This window comes from Salvelinus fontinalis, chromosome 15 (assembly GCF_029448725.1).
Source record: "Salvelinus fontinalis isolate EN_2023a chromosome 15, ASM2944872v1, whole genome shotgun sequence".
NCBI lineage: Eukaryota > Metazoa > Chordata > Actinopteri > Salmoniformes > Salmonidae > Salvelinus > Salvelinus fontinalis.
In genome coordinates, this window is record NC_074679.1 from 31,755,956 (window position 1) to 31,779,500 (window position 23,545).

General features: G+C 40.1%; 1 protein-coding gene across 2 annotated transcripts in view; it reads right to left on the reverse strand.

The window, feature by feature from the left end:
* Window positions 1-5,197: 5,197 nt before the first annotated feature.
* gabra2a (gamma-aminobutyric acid type A receptor subunit alpha2a) overlaps window positions 5,198-23,545 on the reverse strand; it is a 42,217-nt gene continuing 23,869 nt past the window's right edge. For both annotated transcript variants that reach the window (XM_055863433.1, XM_055863431.1), the window contains exons 7-10: window positions 17,678-17,821; window positions 17,228-17,380; window positions 11,043-11,245; window positions 5,198-7,869 (exon numbers count right to left, since the gene is read on the reverse strand). In XM_055863433.1, coding sequence (XP_055719408.1) covers window positions 7,564-7,869; window positions 11,043-11,245; window positions 17,228-17,380; window positions 17,678-17,821 — 806 coding nt within the window. In that variant the 3' untranslated portion in view covers window positions 5,198-7,563. The remainder of the gene's footprint in view (window positions 7,870-11,042; window positions 11,246-17,227; window positions 17,381-17,677; window positions 17,822-23,545) is intronic.

Consider the following 23,545-nt stretch of genomic DNA (forward strand, 5'->3'; position numbering starts at 1 on the left):
TTTTTTATGCATCCAGTCTTTAACAGTGGAAGTCAATCAATAACCAGATCAATAATGATAATATGCCACAACTCCTTTATTATTCGTCAGATATTTAACCTGTGGAATTTGATGTAAAAGAACCAAATTCCCACTTGGTAACTGAAAATTACTGTAGTTTTCTCTGCCAACCCCATTACATGTGAGCGAAAACCTATTATACGCTTGTGTGAATGTTCTTTGCACGTCCCACTCCCACTAAGTCACTCGTGGGGTCATGGCCAAGGATCAGCCATTATTGACAGGGACCCTGGAGCATTTAAGGTTAAGTGTCTTTCCCAAGGACACGTCGACAGATTTTTCACTAGTCGGCTCGGGGATTCGAACCAGCGACGTTTCAAGAAATAGGACAAATGTAAACACCCACCTAATTATTATTTGTATTATTATTATGATCATAATAGGTGCTGCCTAGGCAGGGGAGAATGAAATGCTAGTCACATTAGTATGCAGACGCACTCCAGAAGTTCTCAATGCAATAACATGATGGAACTGCATGTCACCATGGCAATGCCCTCATTAGCATTCCAAACTGCTCTGAATCGTCTGGCTGGCTAACATCAGAGACTGTCTCCCTCTGCCAAACAAAGCTACTGATGTACATGTACTTCTTCACTAGGCCCCCTGGGCATGGACATAGAAAAGGGGAGGGGGTCCAGGCCACACCCATCCTCTTAAAATGTCAGCCGGCATGTTATACATTTTCCTTTTCTGTTTCAGAGCTACTATACAATAATTTCCTGTTGAAAAGTGTATCTCTTTTGAAATGGTTCTGACACCAATGGTCCAAGGTGATGTCTGTCTCTAACAAAATACCATCCATCCCAATAGAAGTCTAATTTCCATAGAGGATGACATTGAAGGAAAGGCCATGGTAAATAAAAGGCTGAAGGAGTTCACTGAAGATAGAGGAAGAGTAGCCAACATGACCCTGTATGGCTGTCTTAGGGGTGACTAACCACTTCTCTTCCCACTCAGCAGTCAAGGTGAAGCCTCTCTGTTGGATGGATTACTTTTCACCTCTCACCTGTCTTATCTTATGAAATGATCCTAATGATAATCCAGACACACAATCTAGACTCAAAGGGGACGTTCACTTAGTTTTAACATCAAAGCCTCTGTTCGGAGACCAATCCTCTGTTGCTAGGCAACTGTATCAACACCTTGTTCATGCCTGACTGGCATGCATTTAAAGGGGAATCTCACATCTCCCGGTTTGTCTTCACTGTTTCCTCCGCTTTTCTCTCTTTGCCAGAGCTGTGTCTTTCTGCGTGCCCATTAGGAGACCTGTGAGAGAAGACCTCATTCAAATGTAATCACAAGCTTGCTCTATCAGGTTAGCCAAGCCTCTCATGCTAACACCAACGCAGTTCAATTCCATTCCTTCTCATTCCCAGGGTAAATCTTTCCACAGCTTAGAAAAGTAATCATAATAATGTAAAAAATATATATTAAAGTGAGAACAGACACGCTGTTGGAATTCTAAAATGGCTGAAAGCTAAGTATTTGGGAAGACCCTGATTAAGTTTGCATTTCTGAAGCAGTTCCAAATGCCAGTCTCCAAAGAGGAAAGATTATTTCAGAACAAAACTACCTTGACTTCTATTTTAAAGGGGCAAGAAGTAGATGAGTGATGAAGGTTAACAGTAAGAGAGAAGGAGAAGAATTGTCTTTGTTCACATTATGAACTTCTCCAGGGCCTAATTAACATGCATCAAATTGAGTAGACTCTGCAGTGACCTTGGCCTACAAATGAATCACATACTGACTATAGATGCAGCTTCTGAATGCATTAGCAGTAATCACACAGCAAGGCAAGTATATGTTAATTCCCAAAATGAATTTTCTGTTTGGTTTCACACACTTTACATAAAAAATAAGAGTATCCCAAAAGAGTAGGCAGGAGGTACGTAAACAGACAAACTGCACTGAGCTCTCTTTTAAGCCAAGGTTACTCGTCTTTGGATCTTCTGGCAAAGGAGTCTATTGATTATGTTTGGCGGGATCTGTCGGGGTCTGTGTACAACGAGAGCTAAGGCAGAATTGTGTTCGGTATGTGGTCTGTGCTCATGTATTCACTGTTCAGTGTGCGTGTTATGCTGATGCTGTGGTTTGTCTGGGTTGGCACTGTGATTGGGATCTCATGTGGTCTCATGTGGCATCAACTTAGTTAAAGGAAATCTGTGCATAAACAGTGAAATGTAACTAACCTTATTTGGGGAGTAAGTTCATCTTAACCTCCCCCCAAAAATAAAGAAAATGATGATGAAAAAATAGATCACTCATTTCATGCTCACTAATATACAGCTATAGTCAATCAATCAATCAATCAATCAAATGTATTTATAAAGCCCTTCTTACATCAGCTGATGTCACAAAGTGCTGTACAGAAACCCAGCCTAAAACCCCAAACAGCAAGTAATGCTTGTGTAACTTTATTGTTACATTTTTGCACAGAGGAAGAAAGTGCAAAGAAGCACACAGAAACCGTACACTTACCTGGATGTTTAGTTCTTAATAACAGAACCTGATGACTCTCAGGCCTCCATTATTTGGAGTATTTCATCCCTGATTTACATCAAGCTGATAGAACAAGCCCCTACTAAACCAGCACGTGTTTGAGGTTTTCTAAGCCATTGTGTATTTTCAGTCTGATACACCAATGATTTTGAGCTCGTATAGTGGGAAGATGAAGACAAGCTCCCTTGACATCTGCAGACAAACAGGCCAACTGGTTAAGGGGGCACAGTGGGATGTGGGAGCGGAGATAAGAGTTCTGATGACACTCGACAGCTCTGCCCGCTGGCGATTGGCCTCATAGGTCCAGCTTAAAAGAGATCAGGGAAGAGAGATTGTGCTGCCCCTGATGGCCAGGGGGCTAAGTGTGTGTGTGTTGACAAATGTAACAGAGCCAAAGAATGGGTGTGTGTCTGTGTACAGTATCTTTCTGTGAGCCTGTGAACACATACATGTCCTTATGCTTTAGGGTACCTTCAAACAAAAACGTGGTGGTGGGGAGAAATGATTCCGTGAAACGCTGTTCTACGTTTTCAATTGAACTTTTCTGATGGATAGTGCAACACAACCCTAGGCCCTGCCCCAACACATTGTTCCCATTGAAAAACATTGAGTTGTTCAGTTTTATGCATCAGTTTGTCTGGTTTGAAGGCATCCTTAGTGCATGTGTGTATGGGAAAGTGTCAGAGAATTTGTGGAATTTAGACTAGAGAATAGAGAATAAAATAATATAACCCTACTATCTTCTATCACCCTAGTTTATAGAGGGCCTACATTATATTCACTACCCATGGTTCAACAACCTCATCAAGCACCACTTTACCTTCCAATGCAATTATAGGCTATAAGAGGACCGTACAGTTCATCTGAACAGGTCTTTAATGCAACATTCAAATTGTTGCTAATTTATGGCTAGTATCTAGGCCTATATGGGTTTCTAGGGAGGTTAATCTTAGTGGAGTTTGCAGTCGACACATTAAAAAGCAGACAAACACTGAAACAGATAAGTAGAGAGACAATTTGAGGATTAAGAGCGAGCAGAAAGGAAGAAGTACACAGTGAGGTAATTCTGCTGACAGACAGTGCACTGCTTGCTGTTTTCTTTTAGAGCACTATACTGTACAGTCTGCTCTGATACCGATTGTGCCCATTTCAGCAACACTAGGTATTCAGCGGTGTTGGGGTATCAGCAGTGTAGGGATTTCAGCAGTGTTATAATTTTAGCAGCGCTGGGATTTGGTTGCTAGATGTCCTGCTGCTGACAGTCGTGTGCTGGCTCTGGGAGTTCTGAGGCTGTCTAAGGGAGGTGTGTGTGTGTGTGTGTGTGTGTGTGTGTGTGTGTGTGTGTGTGTGTGTGTGTGTGTGTGTGTGTGTGTGTGTGTGTGTGTGTGTGTGTGTGTGTGTGTGTGTGTGTGTGTGTGTGTGTGTGTGTGTGTGTGTGTGTGTGTGTGTGTGTGTGGTGTACACATCCCTTTAATTTGAGCATTTGGGGGTTTTGTACAGTATGAAATATCTGCTATATGAAACGATGTGTTGGTGTTGAGAGTAAGGGAAATTATTGTTTACTTAATTTAGATCTGTGATTCAGTCACTAAACTCAGGCTTGAAGCACCAAGCCAGTAATAATCCGGGACAGGCAAGGGCAGAAGTCAGGTTGGTGACACCCCCTTTCAGGCAATTTAAAATAAAAGTCTAACAGTAATTCAGCTATTTTGTTGAATATTTTCCTGCTTCATATGTTTACTGGCATAAATATGACATTTTCAAACCTTAGGCATTATGTCAGTCTTATGGCAGTGTTATGTAGGTTGTGTGTATGGCTTCCTCAAGTCAAGTGAAAAAGAAATACTGTCTAACTAAAGCTGGTAGGTTGAAGGAGGATGTCCGCACATGTCCGGTTATGTGATTCATCAGCTGGACGCTTTGGGCTACTGTGTGAGTACGACTAAACCCTTAATAGGGCAGCTCAATTCTTGACTATTCATTAAGAGTCACTTCTAACGTCAGGGTGCATGCTTTCAGGATATCTTAAGTTTCTGTATCATATCTATTTGAAATGTTATGGTTGTTAAACCTCTGCAATCTGTCACCTAAAGTAATAGGATAGGGTATCTACAAGATTTGTTGAAGCTCATGATAAGTATTTTTCATCGGACAGTTTGCAATGTCAAACTGAAATGCCATTAATATGGTAACTCATGGGACTCTGCAAGAAGAACATGTTCAGTTCAAGAGGACACCTTCGAATGGGAGTGAAATCCGATTGTGTGCTCAAAGTTTAAAGAGTATAACTCTTTCTGTGATTTTTACAATATCACTATGGAAAAGCATGAGAATAAAAAGAATTCTAGGCTTACAGTAACATTTTAAAATGCATTCATTGGAAAAATACATGACTTTATGATTGTATTGTGTGTGGTATATCATCATAAAGTCAGTGTAATGTTTTGTGCCACATTTTGTTATATTCCAAATGTGTGTACATCACAGTAACACATCCCACTAAACTACATATTTACTTACAATAGAAAATCCAATGGCATGGTACGCTCACCCACTGCTAAAATAGAAAGAGAAACAGTGATGTGACCAAGAAAAATATCTCACAAGTTGAGTCAAAGAGAAACAAACAGAGACAACCTTGTCCATATGAACTGATTTGTGAACTTTTATTACAATTTGTATTTTAAGCATGCTTATTAACTATTTATGAACTAAATGAAACAATTAAGGAACCATTTATTATGAGGACATGTAATCATATATACATAATGAATAACAGCTTTATATTGTGCATTAGCTTCAATGTTAACAATTTATGTAATACTGTTTATAAGCAGTTTATAAGCAGACCTTCAAACAAAGTGTTACCTGGTGGACTTGATATGACTACATTAGAAGCACTTACAGTTTGGTTCAAAATTATTGACACCCTTGATAACGATGAGCAAAAATGCCGGTATAAAATGATAATTCAAATACTGAGCTATATTGTAAGCAAAAAAAAATGGTAATCTTATTATTTTATAGTTTGACAATTAATCAGAGAAACAGATTTTGTTTAACAACTAATATAATTGTTTTTCTCTCAAAAAGGTAGGGGTCAAAATTATTGACACCCCTGTTTTCAAAACCTTTCAATACCTCACCTTGGGAGGATAACGGCACTGAGCCTTAGATTCCTCCATACAGAATCCTTCCAGTTCCTTGATATCCTTCATCGGCACTTATGGACTGCCCTCTTCAATTCAGACCACAGAATCTCATTGGGTTTCAAGTCAGAAGACTGAGATAGTCATTGCAAAATGTTGACTTTGTGGCCAATTAACAATTTATTTGTGGATTTGGCTTGTGGTTGTTGTCTTGGTTATCATCCACTTGCAGCCAAGTTTCAGCCTCCTGGCAGAGGCAACCAGGTTTTTACTAAAATGTCTGGGGAACAATTAAGTACCTTACTGTGATTGTTTTAAATTAAAATGGCCAAAAATAAACAAAAATAGCCTCTTAGCAAAGAACAATTTCTCAAGTAAGAATTTTGAATGGACGGTCTGGGAGTGGTCTGAGTGGGAAGGGAAAAACTGAAAATTAAATGTTATTAGCTGAGAGGTTTGGAACTCTATTTCTTATTGGTCTATTCACACATTTACCGCATTGTGATGTCACCATGGAAGACCAAAACTCCATCCCACAAAAAATGGCAGATATTTTAGGTGACCTTTTGAAACAGCTCATACACTAAAAGGACATTATCATAATTTTCTCAATTTCACAGTATTACTCCAACCTCATAGGGTGGAAATATAAAACACAGAAAGACATCCTAAAACAAATGCATGTAAATGCCTGGAGTTTGCTAAATGGCATTGGCACTTGGATTGGAACCAGTGCTTTGGTCAGGTGACATGAAAATATAGCTCTTTGGCCCCATACCTACTGTAAAATGGTGGATCTTTGCTTGTACTGGGGCCCATTTTTTTTAAGCATATAACATGCATACAATATAGCTCAATATTTAAATGGTTTATTTTATAGTTATTTTTTCTCATCTTTATCAATGGTGTCAATTTCCAACTCCACTGTATGCATCTGGGTCCTTTGATCTGCATCAGAGAAAAAAAGCTACATTGCATATAAAATGGTGACAACAGGAAATCACATACTTGAGTCATTATGAGTCATAACTCTATGATAGATAGACAGTGACAGTGATATTAAATATTGGCATACAGTACATTCCTGCAAGCCTTACTCACACTTTGTGTCTATTCACTGTCCTCTGTCACAGTGTCTTTGAGCCTACGATAGGAAGTGATAGGAAGTGATCCTTCATCCATCCCTGAACTTATGGTGAGTCTAGCTGTGTACTGCCGGAACCTGCAGGATCAACACTCACTTGTGTAGATCTGTGTTCACTGTGTGATGAAAAAATGGTGCAACATGACTGTACGGTCTTTATTTCCAACTTAGGAATTTGATCCGATTAAAGTAAAGAATAGTGGAGACGTAAACATTTACATCGTAAGATATGAAGAGCATGATATAGGTTAATAATGGAACAAAAACAGGAAATGGTTGTCTGTGCTTTCTTATACAGGAGTCTTCAATACAGGGTTATAACTAGGAGTTGGTAACTATTTTTTGTGTTGACTGAATTATGGCAGTTGGTTTCTTGGAGGTTCAAATAGAAGGTAGAGAAAGCACCAGTGATTTCTTTATTTATGTAAGTATAAGATCCTTACATCACTATAAACAAACAATCGTTAAATGTTAACCTCTTTACAAGTATAATCTTTCAAACAAATTACAATTCAACTAGAAGTTAGTAATCATTTACCTAGGTATCTCCTCGTAATGAATGCGCCTACAAAAGAAAGCAACCATATTGACTCCAATGCATGCCACGGCTCCATGTAACCAAACTCACACACATAAAAGCACACAGATCATCAGTCCTGGGTCAGCTGTGTAAAGTGAATCATGTCTCCTTGCAAAGTGAATATTTTGTATTCATTTGGATGGGACCATGTCCTTTATGACTGGTTCTCTGTTCAGGTAGGTGGCCCAGTAGACCAGGTTAAAACCGCTGAAGAGCACAGGGAACATAATCCGGGACATACGGTCGATTTTGCTGACGCTGTTGAAGGTCTTCTTGTTCTGCTCGGGCTTGACCTCTGGCTTGGCCTTGTTGGGGTCAGAGGTGGCACTCTTGGAGATGGTGGGCATACCACCTTGGTCCTTGATGATGTTTGGAGCGTAGTTTGCCACGGCAACAGCGTAGGCATTGTTCTTCTTCGTGACGGATGCCTCCTTCTTCTGTTGTAGGAGAGAAATAAAATACACATTAGAGACTGGCTTGTAGTGTCTCTCATTGTATTACAACCAGTAATTAATTACAACCAGAGGTAATACTACTATGAAGGCTAACTGATCCTTCAAGTGTTTGATTGTTACTAGATCATTGCATTTGTTTTCTCAATATCTCTCACACAGCTAAAATCTCATCTCAAGGCACAATACCCAGACAACATAATGTGATTGAAATTATATTTCTGATTTGAATGGAGCATCTGTTGTACAGTAGCTATTTCACAGTAATTATGATTCTGCCTTTAACAATCTATGATGTATTACCAAAAAAAGTGTATAATCTGCTAAATTGCCTGTTAAGCCTTATGGGGTTTGATTTCAATATCAATTTGGATTGAAATGAACAGTAACCTTGAGGTCCTTATGGAGTGTGAATCTCTTTGAATTCTCATGACCATTCTAATTGGCCTCACTTATCAAATCTGTATTATGGCAGGATATGTATAAGGTTACAACCAATTCAGTTAGTAATAGTTAAGCTGAAGTAAAAGCACACCCATCACTGTCGCTGTCACATACATTCCTCGGAGTATGTGAGTTGTGGGGAGAAAGTGTAATTATCAGATATGCTGGGAAAGGAATGAGCTGAAATCAGAATTCGGAACTCAGAAACACTTATGAAATCTGAATGCTGGGCTGATCTTATTTTCCACTAATTTTGACCAATCACATCAGATGTTTTTCAGAGCTGATCCGATTGGTCAAAAAATAAAAATCCAAATTTGGCTGTCTGTCTAAACACAGCCATGGTGTCACATATTTCTCTGGCTTACAGTGCCTTCAGAAAGTACTCACACCCCTTGACTTTCACATTTTGTTGTGTTACAGCCCAAATTTAAAATGGATTAACTTGAGATTTTGTGTCACTGGCCTACACACACACACACACACACACACTACTCCATAATCTCAAAGTGGAATTATGTTTTTAGAAATGTTTAAAAAATAATTAAAAATGAAACGCTGAAATGTCTTGAGTCAATAAGTATTCAACCCCTTTGTTATGGCCAGCCTAAATAAGTTCAGGAGTAAAACTGTGCTTAATAAGTCACATAATAAATTGCATGGACTCACTCTGTGTGCAATACTAGTTTTTAACATGATTTTTTAATGACCACCTAATCTCTGTACCCCACACATACATATGTAAGCTCCTTCATTCGACCAGCGAATTTCAAACACAGATTCAACCACAAAGACCATGGAGGGTTTTCTAATGCCTCAAAGGGCACCTATTGGTAGATGGTAAAAAAACAGACATTGAATATCCATTTGAGCATGGTGAAGTTATTAATTACACTTTGGATGGTGTATCAATTGACCTAGTCACTACAAAGATACAGGTGCCCTTCCTAACTCAGTTTCCAGAGAGGAAGGAAACCGCTCAGGGATTTCACCCCGACGGCCAATGGTGACTTTAAAACAGTTAGAGTTTAATTTACATTTACATTTAAGTCATTTAGCAGACGCTCTTATCCAGAGCGACTTACAAATTGGTGCATTCACCTTATGACATCCAGTGGAACAGCCACTTTACAATAGTGCATCTAGATCTTTTAAGGGGGGGGGGGGGGGGGGGGCAGAAGGATTGCTTTATCCTATCCTAGGTATTCCTTGAAGAGGTGGGGTTTCAGGTGTCTCCGGCTGTGATGGCTGTGATAGGAGAAAACTGAGGATGAATCAACAACATTGTAGTGATTCCATACTGAACTAAATGACAAGAAGGATGCTTGTACAGAATACAACTATTCCAAAACATGCATCCTGTTTGCAATAAGGCCCTAAAGTAAAACTGCAAAAAATGTGGCAAAGAAATGAACTTTATATCCTGAATACAAAGCGTTATGTTTGGGGCAAATCCAACGCAACACATCACTAAGTACCACTCTTTTTTTCAATCATGGTGGTGGCTGCATCATGTTATGGGTATGCTTGTCATCAGCAAAGACTAGGGAGTTTAATAGGGGGGTAAAAACGGAATAGAGCTAAGCATAGGCAAAATCCTAGAGGAAAATCTGGTGCAATCTGCTTTCCAACAGACACTGGGAGATGAATTCACCTTTCAGCAGATCAATAACCTAAAACACAAGACCAAATATACACTGGAGTTGCCTACCAAGATGACATTGAATGTTCCTGAACGGCCGAGTTACAGTTTTGACTTAAATCGGCTTGAACATCAAGACTTGAAAATGGCTATCTAGCAATGATCAACAACCAACTTGACATGGCTTGAATAATTTTTATGCAAATGTTGATAATATGCTAATATTGTACAATTCAGCTGTGCAAAGCTCTTAGAAACTTACCCAGAAATAGTCACAGCCATAATAACTGCCAAAGGTGATTCTAATATATACTGACTCAGGGGTGTGAATACTTATGTAAATTACATATTTCTGTATGAAATGTTCAATACATTTGCAAACATTTCTAAAAACATGTTTTCACTTTGTCATTAGTGAGTATTGTATGTAGATCGGTGAGAGAGAAAAATCTATTTAATCCCATTTTGAATTCAGGCTGTAACACAACAAAATGTGGAATAAGTCAAGGGGTATGAATACTTTCTGAAGGCACTGTAACTCTATCAACCATCTCCTACTTGAGAGATCACAGATCATTTGTGCGTTTCGCCTCTGCTTTTGAAGCACCCACACGCAGCTCCTCATCTCCTTTTATCTTCCTTTCTTTCTTTCATCCCTCCCTCTCTTTTAATAAGGTACCGCTTCAGATGCAATATCTCAACATGGATATTCAGGCAAACACTTCTGAGTATTAGAGAGCCTGGCTTGCTCTGAATATAATGTATTTATTTCTGTGCTTTATAGGTAAGTCTTTGCATTTCCTTTACATTTATCTCTGCAATGCCATGTGGCTGTAGAATCTGTACATTAACCGAATGTATGACATTGTTCAGATTTGTATTTGTCTTGACAGCCGTTGTTCACTTGTTCTACACATACCTCGTATAGCATTACTAAATGAAAACTGCTATTAGTGAGTACAGTACCATGATAAAGATGCAGTGTTATCTCAAATGCAGGATTACATGTGACATTCAATTTAATGACCAGCAATATGGGACTGTCAGTGGTCAGTGGGGTTGCCCTGGTTACCTTGACGTTGACCACACTTTTGCCGTCCCAGGCCCAGCCTCTTTTAGTGAAGTAGTTGACAGTAGCAAACTCGATGAGGGCAGAGAACACAAAGGCGTAGCATACCGCGATGAACCAATCCATGGCCGTGGCGTAGGCCACCTTCGGCAGAGAGTTACGGGCACTGATACTGAGAGTCGTCATAGTGAGCACAGTGGTCACACCTGTGTCATCACAAAAAGAGAAATGTGATCACCATCTAAATCAAAAATGTTGACAATTAATTTCAATGAAGAGTACTGTAGTTTTTTCCTTGTTCACTTGTATTTCCATGTGTAACAGAAAATTGTATTTCCATCCACAATGACAATCGATTATTCATGTGGATGATTCTCTGGTAGGCTACAAAAAAAGTATTCCCACGTAGTGGCAAACAGCTCACTGCGTGTTGAGTGAAGCATTCTCTCAAGATGTAACTGCTGTGGCTGCTGTTACTGAAAACCGGGGGAAACTCCTCACAGTGCAAGCATTACAAATGCCCATCCCCATACCATGCACAACAATTAGGGCTGTCAAACGATTACAATAATTAAATAAAGTTAATGGCCCTAAAGAAAGCTTTTTCCATAAAAAAACAATAACTTTGCATTGAGTTGCAGGCATACTATGCATTGATTGGGGACGGAAACACAAAATTAGACTGTTTTAAGAGCATTTTCACAGTAAACACAAAAGTCACTAACATACAGCTTATTAACACTCCCGATGGTTAAGAAAGCTAACTCTCTCTTATCAATATTCTTGAAGTTTAATACTTGCATGCGCGCGCGTACACACACACACACACATACATACAGCTTTAAGTACTGTTAAAGCTTCAAACATTCTAAATGAGTGTGACTATAGGAAAAAAGAACGGGCTCTATGGATACAAAGAACAAATAGCTTTTAAACTTGCCTAACAATGTTATGAAAGCCCTGTTACCATCTGTACTGTTCAGATAACTTTACACCCATAGGCCTACACACTCTCCCACCTACACCCTCCTCTCGCTCTTGCTGGGCAAGTTCATTTTGCATGGCTCAGTGCCGGGGTGAGCGGAGTTTGAACATTTTAGGCCATTCCGTTGGTCCTTCAGTGAAATCTCCATTCACCCAGGAAACGGGCCAGGCAAATCGAACTCTCCCACTTAATCACGTTCTCACACACATCCTCTCTCACACACAAACACAATCATAAACACCCCACTCTTGCATATGCAGCCTACCTTTAAAGCATCTCTTTGAGTAGCCTATTCCTTTTTGTGATGTATTGATGTCTCTACCTTCTTGCCCTTTGTTGTCTATGCCCAATAATGTTTGCACAATGTTTTGTGCTGCTGCCATGTGTTGCTACCGTGTTGTTGTCATGTTGTGTTGCTACCATGTTGAAGTCATGTTGTGTTGCTACCATGCTGTGTTGTTATCTTAGGTCTCTCTTTATGTTATGTTGTGGTGTCTTTCTTGTCATGATGTGTGTTTTGTCCTAAAAAAAAAAGTTTAACCAAGCCCCCGTCACCGTAGGAGGCCTTTTGCGTTTTGGTAGGCCGTCATTGTAAATAAGAATGCCTGGTTAAATAAAAGGTTCAATTAAAAAATTACAAATAAAATGTCAGTTCTTCCTGTGGTCAAGTAACATAACTAGCTAGCTAAATATATTTTGTTATCAAACCCCAAAAAATAGTGGCTCGCGAGTGGCCCGTGACATGCGCACAAATCTGCGGCAGAAAGAAAAACAGCTCTGGTAATATTGGGCATCATTTTTACATGATTTTGGCTAGAGGCACAAGGTCTTCTGCGATGTAAAGGGGTTTCATGTTAAGGCGCAAGCATGACTAGGTCATGTCTAGATGGGATACAGTTTGTCAAAATGATGTCAAAAGTAGTTTTTAGCTAACCCTACGTTATTTACCCTGCTGCGTAAATTCTCAGACAAGTCAATTTTGACAAAATATGTGTCCCTTCTAGAAACACCCATTGACCGTAGTTGTGGTAAGTGTTGTGCTTTGCGCTTAAAAAGGGTCCGTGCGGAAACATGTGCACTTACGCCTTGATCACACCGACAGCATCATTGCATTTTAGTACACCAGAAGTACATTCATTTCCAATGGAACGCTGTGTTTGCCTTACAGCATTGCATTGAAGATTCAGTTGCAGTTCGTTCTGTGTGGTGCATACGTTGGATTTATCGAATGTATGCATCAAACTGTATGTGTAGACGGCTTGACAGAAATGGTAGCAGAAGGTGAATGTTGAGCTTATGTTTCACACATATCTTGATGATGCTGCGTACCATTTTGCGCAAAGACACTGTTAGTGCGATCGAGGCGTTAAGATTCTGTGCAGTGAAGAAATAAAGATGCAATTAATGGCGTCCCAAAAATGTACACCGATAAACATGTCACGAGTTAAACGCATTATTAACGCATTTACTTTTGACAGTCCTAACAAAAATAATCTTCATATAACACAGTCACGATATATAGATATATATATCTGGAAAAATATGTTTTACTGTTCAATTGTCTCAAGTCAAAGGTGAGCTGTTGTCATGACCTTTTATGATGTCTAGCACATAATTTCTATGATGTGTTTAAGAAGGCATTTCGGCAGCGCAGTTCAAGTAAAGTATTACCAAAAGGCTGATACGAAGTACTCGGCATGGTGTACAAAGACTGTCAGCTGCTGGAGGACATGCGGGAATCCCACCCTATCAAACCACTCCAATGCTTTGAGAGGATAATGTGTTTTCCCAGACATGTACTCATACATACACGGGAATACACACAGAAATAACAGACACACACACACATAGAGGCATCTACCATATTTCCTCCGCTTCCTTGAGTTTCCTCCGAAATGATCAATAGGTGTCTCTCCCCCTTAAATTAAGTCCCTGTTCTATGAATTCAGTCAAAGCAAAATGCAAAGCATCTCCCTGTCTCTTTATTAATTGCCTGGCCTCATCATTTTCAGAGAGAAAAAATACACTTAGATTACTGCATTGCAGGTGAAGGTGAGAGGATAAACAAATCTGGAAAACATGTTTTCCATTGACAATCTACACATTGTCATTGTGTACTCTAAACATGCAAACATAGGCATGTAAATAGACAACGAGTTATCATTTCTTCCTTCAAACCTCTGACTAAGATGACATTGAAATAATGGGTGTTTTTTTTCCACATGGCTGCTGATGGATAGGTTTTTTTGGTGGCTTTTTTTCAATGTATTTGAGGAAACATGAAACTACATCAAACAACATACCGCAGGCTAACGTAAAATAACAATCCTCCGATTGCGAGGATAAAATGCCCAGTGGGGATGTGCTGTGGAGGCTTGAAGTGGTGACTACATTAATAATTTAACCAGAACACCACCACAGAGCCAGACCTCACAGAACAGAGACAACAAGGAACACAGTTCTAAAAAGGAACACGTTTCCTTAGATGGCCTTTGCTGAAAATCTGCATTATATCGTGATTTATTTCCGATTGAGCCAATATATGCAGCATTTACCGTGAATGCAGTCGCCGCGAACACGAGAACAATGCCTTTAAATTTCAATTGCGCTACAGCGCAGATCTTCAGCGCTACGGATTGAATCGAGCCCTTAATGTTACAGTGTATTTGTGAGATATTTGTTAGGAGTTTGTCGAACATCATTGTTTATGTAACTCATTCCTAGCTACCACAGTGTTACAAGTTAGTGTGCCTTTAAAGAGCAACTGAAGGCAATAAACAACTTCTCTGGTAGAAAACGGCCAATGTGGCATCGATATTAGTCAGAAACAATTATCGTAGTGTCAAAATGTACTACAAAGTGTAAATAGGATAATTTTCGTCATAAAGTCAATCTTATCCAAAACTGAGATTTGCGAGATAATTAGGAAAAAATTGTATGTCACAGAATGAAGGGTCCCGTAACAGTTTTCCTTGGGTTGGGTTTATTTCAATCCTGCCCACAGCTGGCAGCACCCAAGTAATCAACAATTCGGAGTGCAGCTGCATGGGACCCGATTGTAATGCCCATGGTCCATTTGGTTTGACATTTGATATCCCTATGGGGCTAGTTAGGGACCATCAGTAAAAGTACATGAGACAATCTTTTAAATGTCAATAGCTCCAAATTTCAATTACTTAAAAACCTCAAACCAACTATAAATTTTAGAAATTAATATGCAAATATTGAAAGCATTTAATGAGACAACTAAAGATATGCAACATGAACATATTGTGTAATTTATTGACGGTCCCTAACTAGCCACAGAGCTAGGCTATTCAAAGTCAAACCAACTTTCACATGGTCGCACACCAGCCGGCTGAAGCTAATTGGTGAAAGAAGTTGGCTAGCTTGCTAGCTAGTCTAGCCTACTTCCAGACAAGACCTGGTTAGACTGTTTTAAGTTATCTGGAAGGGTGAATGACTAACTGTGTACTGTTTTAGCAGAGCGAATGTACCATCGCTTCCCACGTTCGAACACACAAAAGAGACACCCACATCAAAGCACGCCTCGTTATCAGTGGCATCTCATAATGAGGATAATTGAAACCGAGGCTAGATCAGGAAGTTCAGCCCCCCTTTGAAGCATATTCATAAAAACTTCATGAAACCTGTTCACTCTTTCAGTGTAGAATGTGCCAAATCCCAAAGAAAAAAAGGAGCAATCAGCCACAGTTCTTTGACCCCTCTAGAAAGCTGGATTTAACAGCTATTATCTGAATTTGAAATGTTTAATAACCTTGCATGAATAGCTAGACCAGGGTTTCCCAAGCTCGGTCCTCAGGACCCCAAGGGGTGCACGTTTTGGTTTTTGCCCTAACACTACACAGCTGATTCAAATAATAATCTAATCATCAAGCTTTGATCATTTGAATCAGCTTTGTAGTGTAAGGGCAAAAACCAAAACGTGCACCCCTTGGGGTCCCGAGGACCAAGTTTAGGAAATGCTGAGCTAGATTGTCTCAATGAGTGATATTCATGAGGATTATCATTGAACATGTTTAGAACAGTTATCAATCTGTTTGATACACTAGAAGACTGAGGGAGAATTGTGAACAAATTAAAAGTATAGACAGAAAATCCTGCAGGTGTTGAATTTGTATGGTGAGTTGACCCCAAAATGTAAACAATAAGAAAAAGAGAGGACTCATAATATAGAAAGAAGTATTCAAAGGAAAACAAATAGATGGATATACTATTTCCTAAAACTTTAGAAACTATTCTACAATAATTTAAACCAACAACAATGCATATATAGACAAAATTGATAACGTTTTTGTTCATATGTTGTCTGTTATGTTGGCAACCATGGGCATTTAGAGTAACTGATCATTAATACGCCTGTGGTCTATGGTTACATTGAGGGCTAAAGTGGTAGTTTTATGTTAAGTCAACTTAAAAGCCATGAATTTGCTCCTCTTAAAGGCCTATTAAAAACCATTCCAGTTCCCCTAATGTCAAACCATTCAACTGATTCAGAACATAATCTTCATGTCATTAAGGTTGTGAATACACTGACTGGATCTGAATACATGGAACTCCAATGCATAATTAGCACTGATTATATGAGGGGAATCTACATTATGGGGCAGACGGAGAGAGCGTATAGAAGCCCCAGTTTAGAGACCGACAGGTCCCTGACATTTCCAAACAGGATATAAGGGTCTGGGCTTTTATTTTATTTTTTCTGTGGGTCGATTGGGCTTCTTGTGATAAGCATGCTGTGATGCTCTGATAGTGTTAGCCTGTCAGATGTAACACTCCTGCTCAGGGATAGGAGTGTATGTGCAGCATGTGACTTATCTGACCATTTGACCAGGCTGTTATTTAAGAGCAGGTGTTTGGCCTGACTGTAGAGTAACAGGTGTTCGAACTAGCTATGGTGGAATGCATTTTATCTGACAAGGGCTGATTGACTAGAAAAATGGAACATATGATGTGTATGACATGACCATCAATGTGTTTGACCTGAACATTGAGGAGCACTCTCAACCACTAAAGAGCAGAGACTTCCAGTGGAATAATATGTTTTACTTGACTACATAGGCAAACATGTTCAGCCTGACTAAAGACAAAATCACATATGAGACGTTGCAAACATGGCACCGTTGTGGTAGTAATCCCTATCTGCTGTGATCAAGAAATTGTGTGAGAAAGTGCTTACCAAATACAGTTCTGGCAGGTACAGACTCTCGGTTGAGCCAGAAGGAGACCTGGGAGAGGATGACGGTCATGATGCAGGGCAGGTAAGTCTGGATCACAAAGTAGCCAATCTTCCTCTTTAGGTGGAAGTGGGCTGTCATGACGGTGTACTCACCTGCAGACAGGGAAGAAGCAGAACAAATACAGGTGAGAGTGTGTTGTGATAATTGTATTTTTTTATATTGGTTCAGGAGATTGTTGTCTCTGCTTGGTGTCGCTGCTCAGATCCAATAATGGGTACTGGTGTAGACTCATCAACTGGAAAACACACTCACAGGTTACTATTACTAGTGAGTGTGGGTTTTCATTTTCCAGTTGATGTTTCCTTTCCAACCCTTCACCGAAATACTTTTCTTTAAAAGACTATTTGATTTGAGCACACCATTTTTTGATTATTCTGGTCTAGACTCACCTGTGCTTGATTTAATGGTCTCTGTCCCCACAGTTTGTCCCTGAAGGTGATACTGGTTCAGTCTGGATCCATCTCCTGCTACCTCTACTGACGCTGATGCGTTTCGAGTCCAAATGTACGTCACTTCAGCCATTGTGTAAGCATCTGCAGAAAGTAATAAAGGTCAATAAGTCTGTACAATAAGTCTGCCACAACAGCTGATTGGCAAATGTACTGTAAATTGATTAATTGTAAATGTGACTAAACTAAACAAAAGTAAGAAGAAACTGTACTAAGAAACAAAGATAAATTATTTTGGAGCACATTAAAATAAATTTGGGGCAAAAAGGCAAACTCAGCTACATACTGTACTTCATTGAATCAGATAGCTCACTCATCACAAAACCCTCTGATATTGCCAACTACTTGAATGACTTTTTCATTGGCAAGATTAGCAAACTTAGGCATGACATGCCAACAACAAACTCTGAACCTTCATAGCCAAACATATCCATCCAAATACACCTCTGCTGTCTTCAACCAGCGATCACTGCCTCATTGCCTGCGTCCGTAATGGGTCTGCGGTCAAGCGACCATCACTCATCACTGTCTCCCTAAAACACTTCAGCGAGCAGGCCTTTCTAAAATCGACCCGGCTCGGGTATCCTAGAAGGATATTGACCTCATTCCGTCAGTAGAGGATGCCTGGTTATTCTTTAAAAGTGCTTTCCTCACCATCTTAAATAAGGATGCCCCATTCAAAAAAGTTAGAACCAGGAACAGATATAGCCCTTGGTTCACTCCAGATCTGACTGCCCTTGACCAGCACAAAAACATCCTGTGGCGTACGGCATTAGCATCGAATAGCCCCTGCGATATACAACTTTTCAGGGAAGTTAGGAACCAATATACACAGGCAGTTAGGAAAGCAAAGGCTAGCTTTTTCAAACAGAAATTTGCATCCTGTAGCACTAACTCCAAAAAGTTCTGGGACACTAAAGTCCATGGAGAATAAGAGCACCTCCTCCCAGCTGCCCACTGCACTGAGGCTAGGAAACACTGTCACCACCGATAAATCCGCGAAAATTGAGAATTTCAATAAGCATTTTTCTACGGCTGGCAATGCTTTCCACCTGGCTACCCCTACCCCGGTCAACAGCCCTGCACCCCTCACTGCAACTTGCCCAAGCCTCCACCATTTCTCCTTCACCCAAATCCAGATAGCTGATGTTCTGAAAGAGCTGCAAAATTTGGACCCCAACAAATCAGCAGGGCTAGACAATCTGGACCCTCTCTTCCTAAAATTATCCGCAGAAATTGTTGCAACCCCTATTACTAGCTTGTTCAACCTCTCTTTCGTATCGTCTGAGATCCCCAAAGATTGGAAAGCTGCCGCGGTCATCCCTCTCTTCAAAGGGGGAGACACTCTAGACCCAAACTGCTACAGACCTATATATATATCCTACCCTGCATTTCTAAGGTATTCGAAAGCCAAGTTAACAAACAGATCACCGACCATTTCGAATCCCACCGTACCTTATCCGCTATGCAATCTGGTTTCCGAGCTGGTCATGGGTGCACCTCAGCCACGCTCAAGGTCCTAAATGATATCATAACCGCCATCGATAAGAGACAATACTGTGCAGCTGTATTCATCGACCTGGCCAAGGCTTTCGACTCTGTCAATCACCACATTCTTATCGGCAGACTCAGCCTTGGTTTCTCAAATGACTTTCTCGCCTGGTTCACCAATTACTTCTCAAACAGAGTTCAGTGTGTCAAATCGGAGGGCCTGTTGTCCGGACCTCTGGCAGTCTCTATGGAGGTGCCACAGGGTTCAATCCTCGGGCCGACTCTTGTCTTTGTATACATCAATGATGTTGCTCTTGCTGCTGGTGATTCTCTGATCCACCTCTACGCAGACGACACCATTCTGCATACTTCTGGCCCTTCTTTGGACACTGTGCTAACTAACCTCCAGACGAGCTTCAATGCCATACAACTCTCCTTCCATGGCCTCCAACTGCTCTTAAAATCAAGCAAAACTAAATGCATGCTTTCCAACCGATCGCTGCCCACACCTACCCACCCGTCCAGCATCACTGCTCTGGACAGTTCTGACTTAGAATATGTGGACAACTACAAATACCTAGGTGTCTGGTTAGAATGTAAACTCTCCTTCCAGACTCACATTAAGCATCTACAATCAAAAATTAAATCTAGAATCGCTTCCTATTTCGCAACAAAGCATCCTTCACTCACGCTGCCAAACATACCCTAGTAAAACTGACTATCCTACCGATCCTTGACTTCGGCGATGTCATTTACAAAATAGCCTCAAACACTCTACTCAGCAAATTGGATGCAGTCTATCACAGTGCCATCCGTTTTGTCACCAAAGCCCCATATACTACCCACCACTGCGACCTGTATGCTCTCGTTGGCTGGCCCTCGCTTCATATCCGTCGCCAAACCCACTGGCTCCAGGTCATCTATAAGTCATTGCTAGGTAACGCCCCACCTTATCTCAGCTCACTGGTCACCATAGCAGCACCCACCCACAGCACGCGCTCCAGCAGGTATATTTCACTGGTCACCCCCAAAGCCAATTCCTCCTTCGACCGCCTTTCCTTCCAGTTCTCTGCTGCCAATAACTGGAACGAACTGCAACAATCACTGAAGCTGCAGACTCATATCTCCCTCACTAGCTTTAAGCACCAGCTGTCAGAGCAGCTCACAGATCACTGTACATAGCCAAACTGTAAATAGCACATCCAACCACCTCATCACCATATTGTTATTTATTTTGCTCCTTTGCACCCCAGTATTGCGACTTGCACACTCATCTCCTGCACATCTATCACGCCAGTGTTTATTTTGACATACTGTAATAATTTCGTCACTATGGCCTATTTATTTCCTCACCCCCTTATCCTACCTCATTTGCACACACTGTATATAGACTTTCTCTATTATATTATTGACTGTGTGTTTGTTTATTCCATGTGTAACTGTGTTGTTATTTGTGTCACACTGCTTTGCTTTATCTTGGTCAGGTCGCAGTTGTAAATGAGAACTTGTTTTCAACTGGCCTACCTGTTTAAATAAAGGTGAAATAAATAAAAAATATTTAAAAAATAATACATAACTGACCAAATTATGAAAGACAAGCACTGTAATTTTGAATTATGACCAAGTGAAGAGATAGTACTTTAGAAACTAATTTTTGTTTTCATAATCTAGCCAATTTTGACATTATAGCTGGCCTTTCTAATGGGAAATCGCTCAGTTCTGCCTCCAGGACAAGACTAATGGCAATAAAAGTCAACGTGCGATTAAAGTAAGGGATTTGGTTATTAATTGCATACCTCTCTGGCTCCCTGTTGCTGTGCACGCCACCTTTGAAATGCCGGAGTTAGATGACTTGTGAAACTATACTTTTAAAATCGGCTTCAGTAACACTGGAAATCCTTGCTCTTTTAGCACATAATTATCACTGGTGCGTCAATATAAGTAGTATAATAAAAGATCCACATCAAAATACGTCAGTTTAAGCTAGAGATATGTTTTTTTGCATCGTCTGCGAAGGTAGACAAAACCACACTCTATGGAAAGGGGAGATTCTCACAAACACTATGGTGTTCTCCATTTTGCTCTATGACCCCCACAAGTGTGACGGACTCGTCTGAAAGTAACCATACCGGTTAAAATTTGTTATGGAATTATGGAGGTCATTTTGTGCCTATCATAAAAAAGGGGTTATGTGTAAAAAAAAGTTAATAATTATGTATGGGACAGATACTTCAAACCCTTATTCCTTTTTTTTTTACTGTCTTTTTTGCCATTTATGGATGTGTTATTTGGGGTGGCAGGTAGCCCAGTGGTTAGAGCGTTAGGCCAATAACCGAAAGGTTGCTAGATCAAATCCCTGAGCTGACAAGGTAAAAATCTGTTGTTCTACCCCTGAACAAGGCAGTTAACCCACTGTTCCTAGGCCATCATTGTAAATAAGAATTTGTTCTTAACTGACTTGCCTGGTTAAATAATAAATGTGTTTCTATGGGATGTGGTACTAAAGGCCAAATGTAGTATCCCCCCAAAAAAGTATTATTATAATTATTATGTCCTGGAAGAGGTTGAGGAACCACACAACCTTGGATCAGAAGGAGGAACCACACAGACTTGGATGAGGTATTTCATCCAAGTCTGTGTGGTTACATACATAGGTAAAGATGGGTGGGTGTTAAAGGGTAGGGGCAAAACAAACAAATGACCATCAATCTAATGATCTAATACACTTGTTGGAACCGGTGTCACTGTGTGCGCGCACACACACACACACACATCAAGTTTCCCTCTGAAAACTTCATACTATAGGCATATGCTCTAAAGGCCATGGTGCATTATGAGCGCAAACAAAAAACTTTCTTGGCTCTGTCACTGACTGCGAAGAGACCTGGGGTTCCTCGATCACACCTACAGCGTCATTGCATTTTGGTACACCAGAAGTACCTTAATTTCCAATGGAACGCTGTGCTTGCTTTGCAGCACTGCCTTGCAGTACTGCATTGCAGAGGTAAATATGTTGAAAAGCAGTCAACAAGTGCTCAGCATATGTGGGATCTCCTTCAAGACTGTTGGAAAATCATTCCAGGTGAAGCTGGTTGAGAGAATGCCAAGAGTGTTTAAAGCTATTATCAAGGCAAAGGGTGGCTACTTTGAAGAATCTAAACTCTAAAATATATTTTGATTTGTTTAACACTTTTCTGGTTACTACATGATTCCATATGTGTTATTTCATAGTTCTGATGTCTTCACTATTATTCTACAATGTAGAAAATAGTAAAAAGAAAAACCCTTGAATGAGTAGGTGTGTCCAAACTTTTGACTGGTACTGTATGTTGCACACATATCTAGATGATGCTGCGTACCATTTTGCACAATGGTGCTGTAGGTGTGTTTGAGGCCTTATGTCTTGATCACACCGACAGCGTCATTGCTTAAAATGGTACACAGCATCAATAGGATGTGTGTGCAACAAAAGTTCAACTTTCTGCTGTCATTCCTGTCAAGCCATCTATGCATACAGTTTAACGCATACGATGAATAAATCCAACTATGCACCAGACAAAATACCCTGCAACTGCCTCTGCAATGTATTTCTGTAAGGCAAACACAGTGTTCCATTGGAAATGTATGTACTTCTGGTGTACTAAAATGCAGTGACACTGTCGGTGTGATCAAGGCATTAAGCCCTGTTCACATTACCCCAACGAACTCTGTTACATTGCACCCACAACAGAGTGGAAACGCAACGTGCCCTTGTGATTTTAGGCTCCGTTGCGAGAAGGACAGAGCATACTTTGAAATTGTTATAACTTTGAGTCGTTTTCAGTCCGTGAAAGAACAGGAAGTTACCAAACCATAGAAGAAGATTAAAATATTGATGGCTTTATGGGATCGCTAGCAACTTTACCCATTCCATAAAAGTGAGTCATATTTTAATATTCATGTTAAATAATACCCATTATATTATATGACTTGCCTTCAGTTGAAGTTTATTGTGATAATAATTATTATAAAAACCAAAAGTCATTACTAGGTGAGGTCGCTAGCTACAATGGTACATTCAACCTAGCGTTGGCTTTTAGCTTGCTTGACATGCTATAAAGTTAGAGAAACAAGTTGAGGATAAAGTAACTAAACAAAACATGTTTTATTATCACCTGAAACAATATATTTAACCTGTCATCCATAAAAAGGTAATATTTAGCAATCTCCCACAATAAATGCAATCTCTGTCGAGAGACAGCGTCACCTCTCTCGCGTTACAATCACTACACTTGTCTGATCAGTAGTGGGGCGAGACTCCGTGAAGATGACATATGC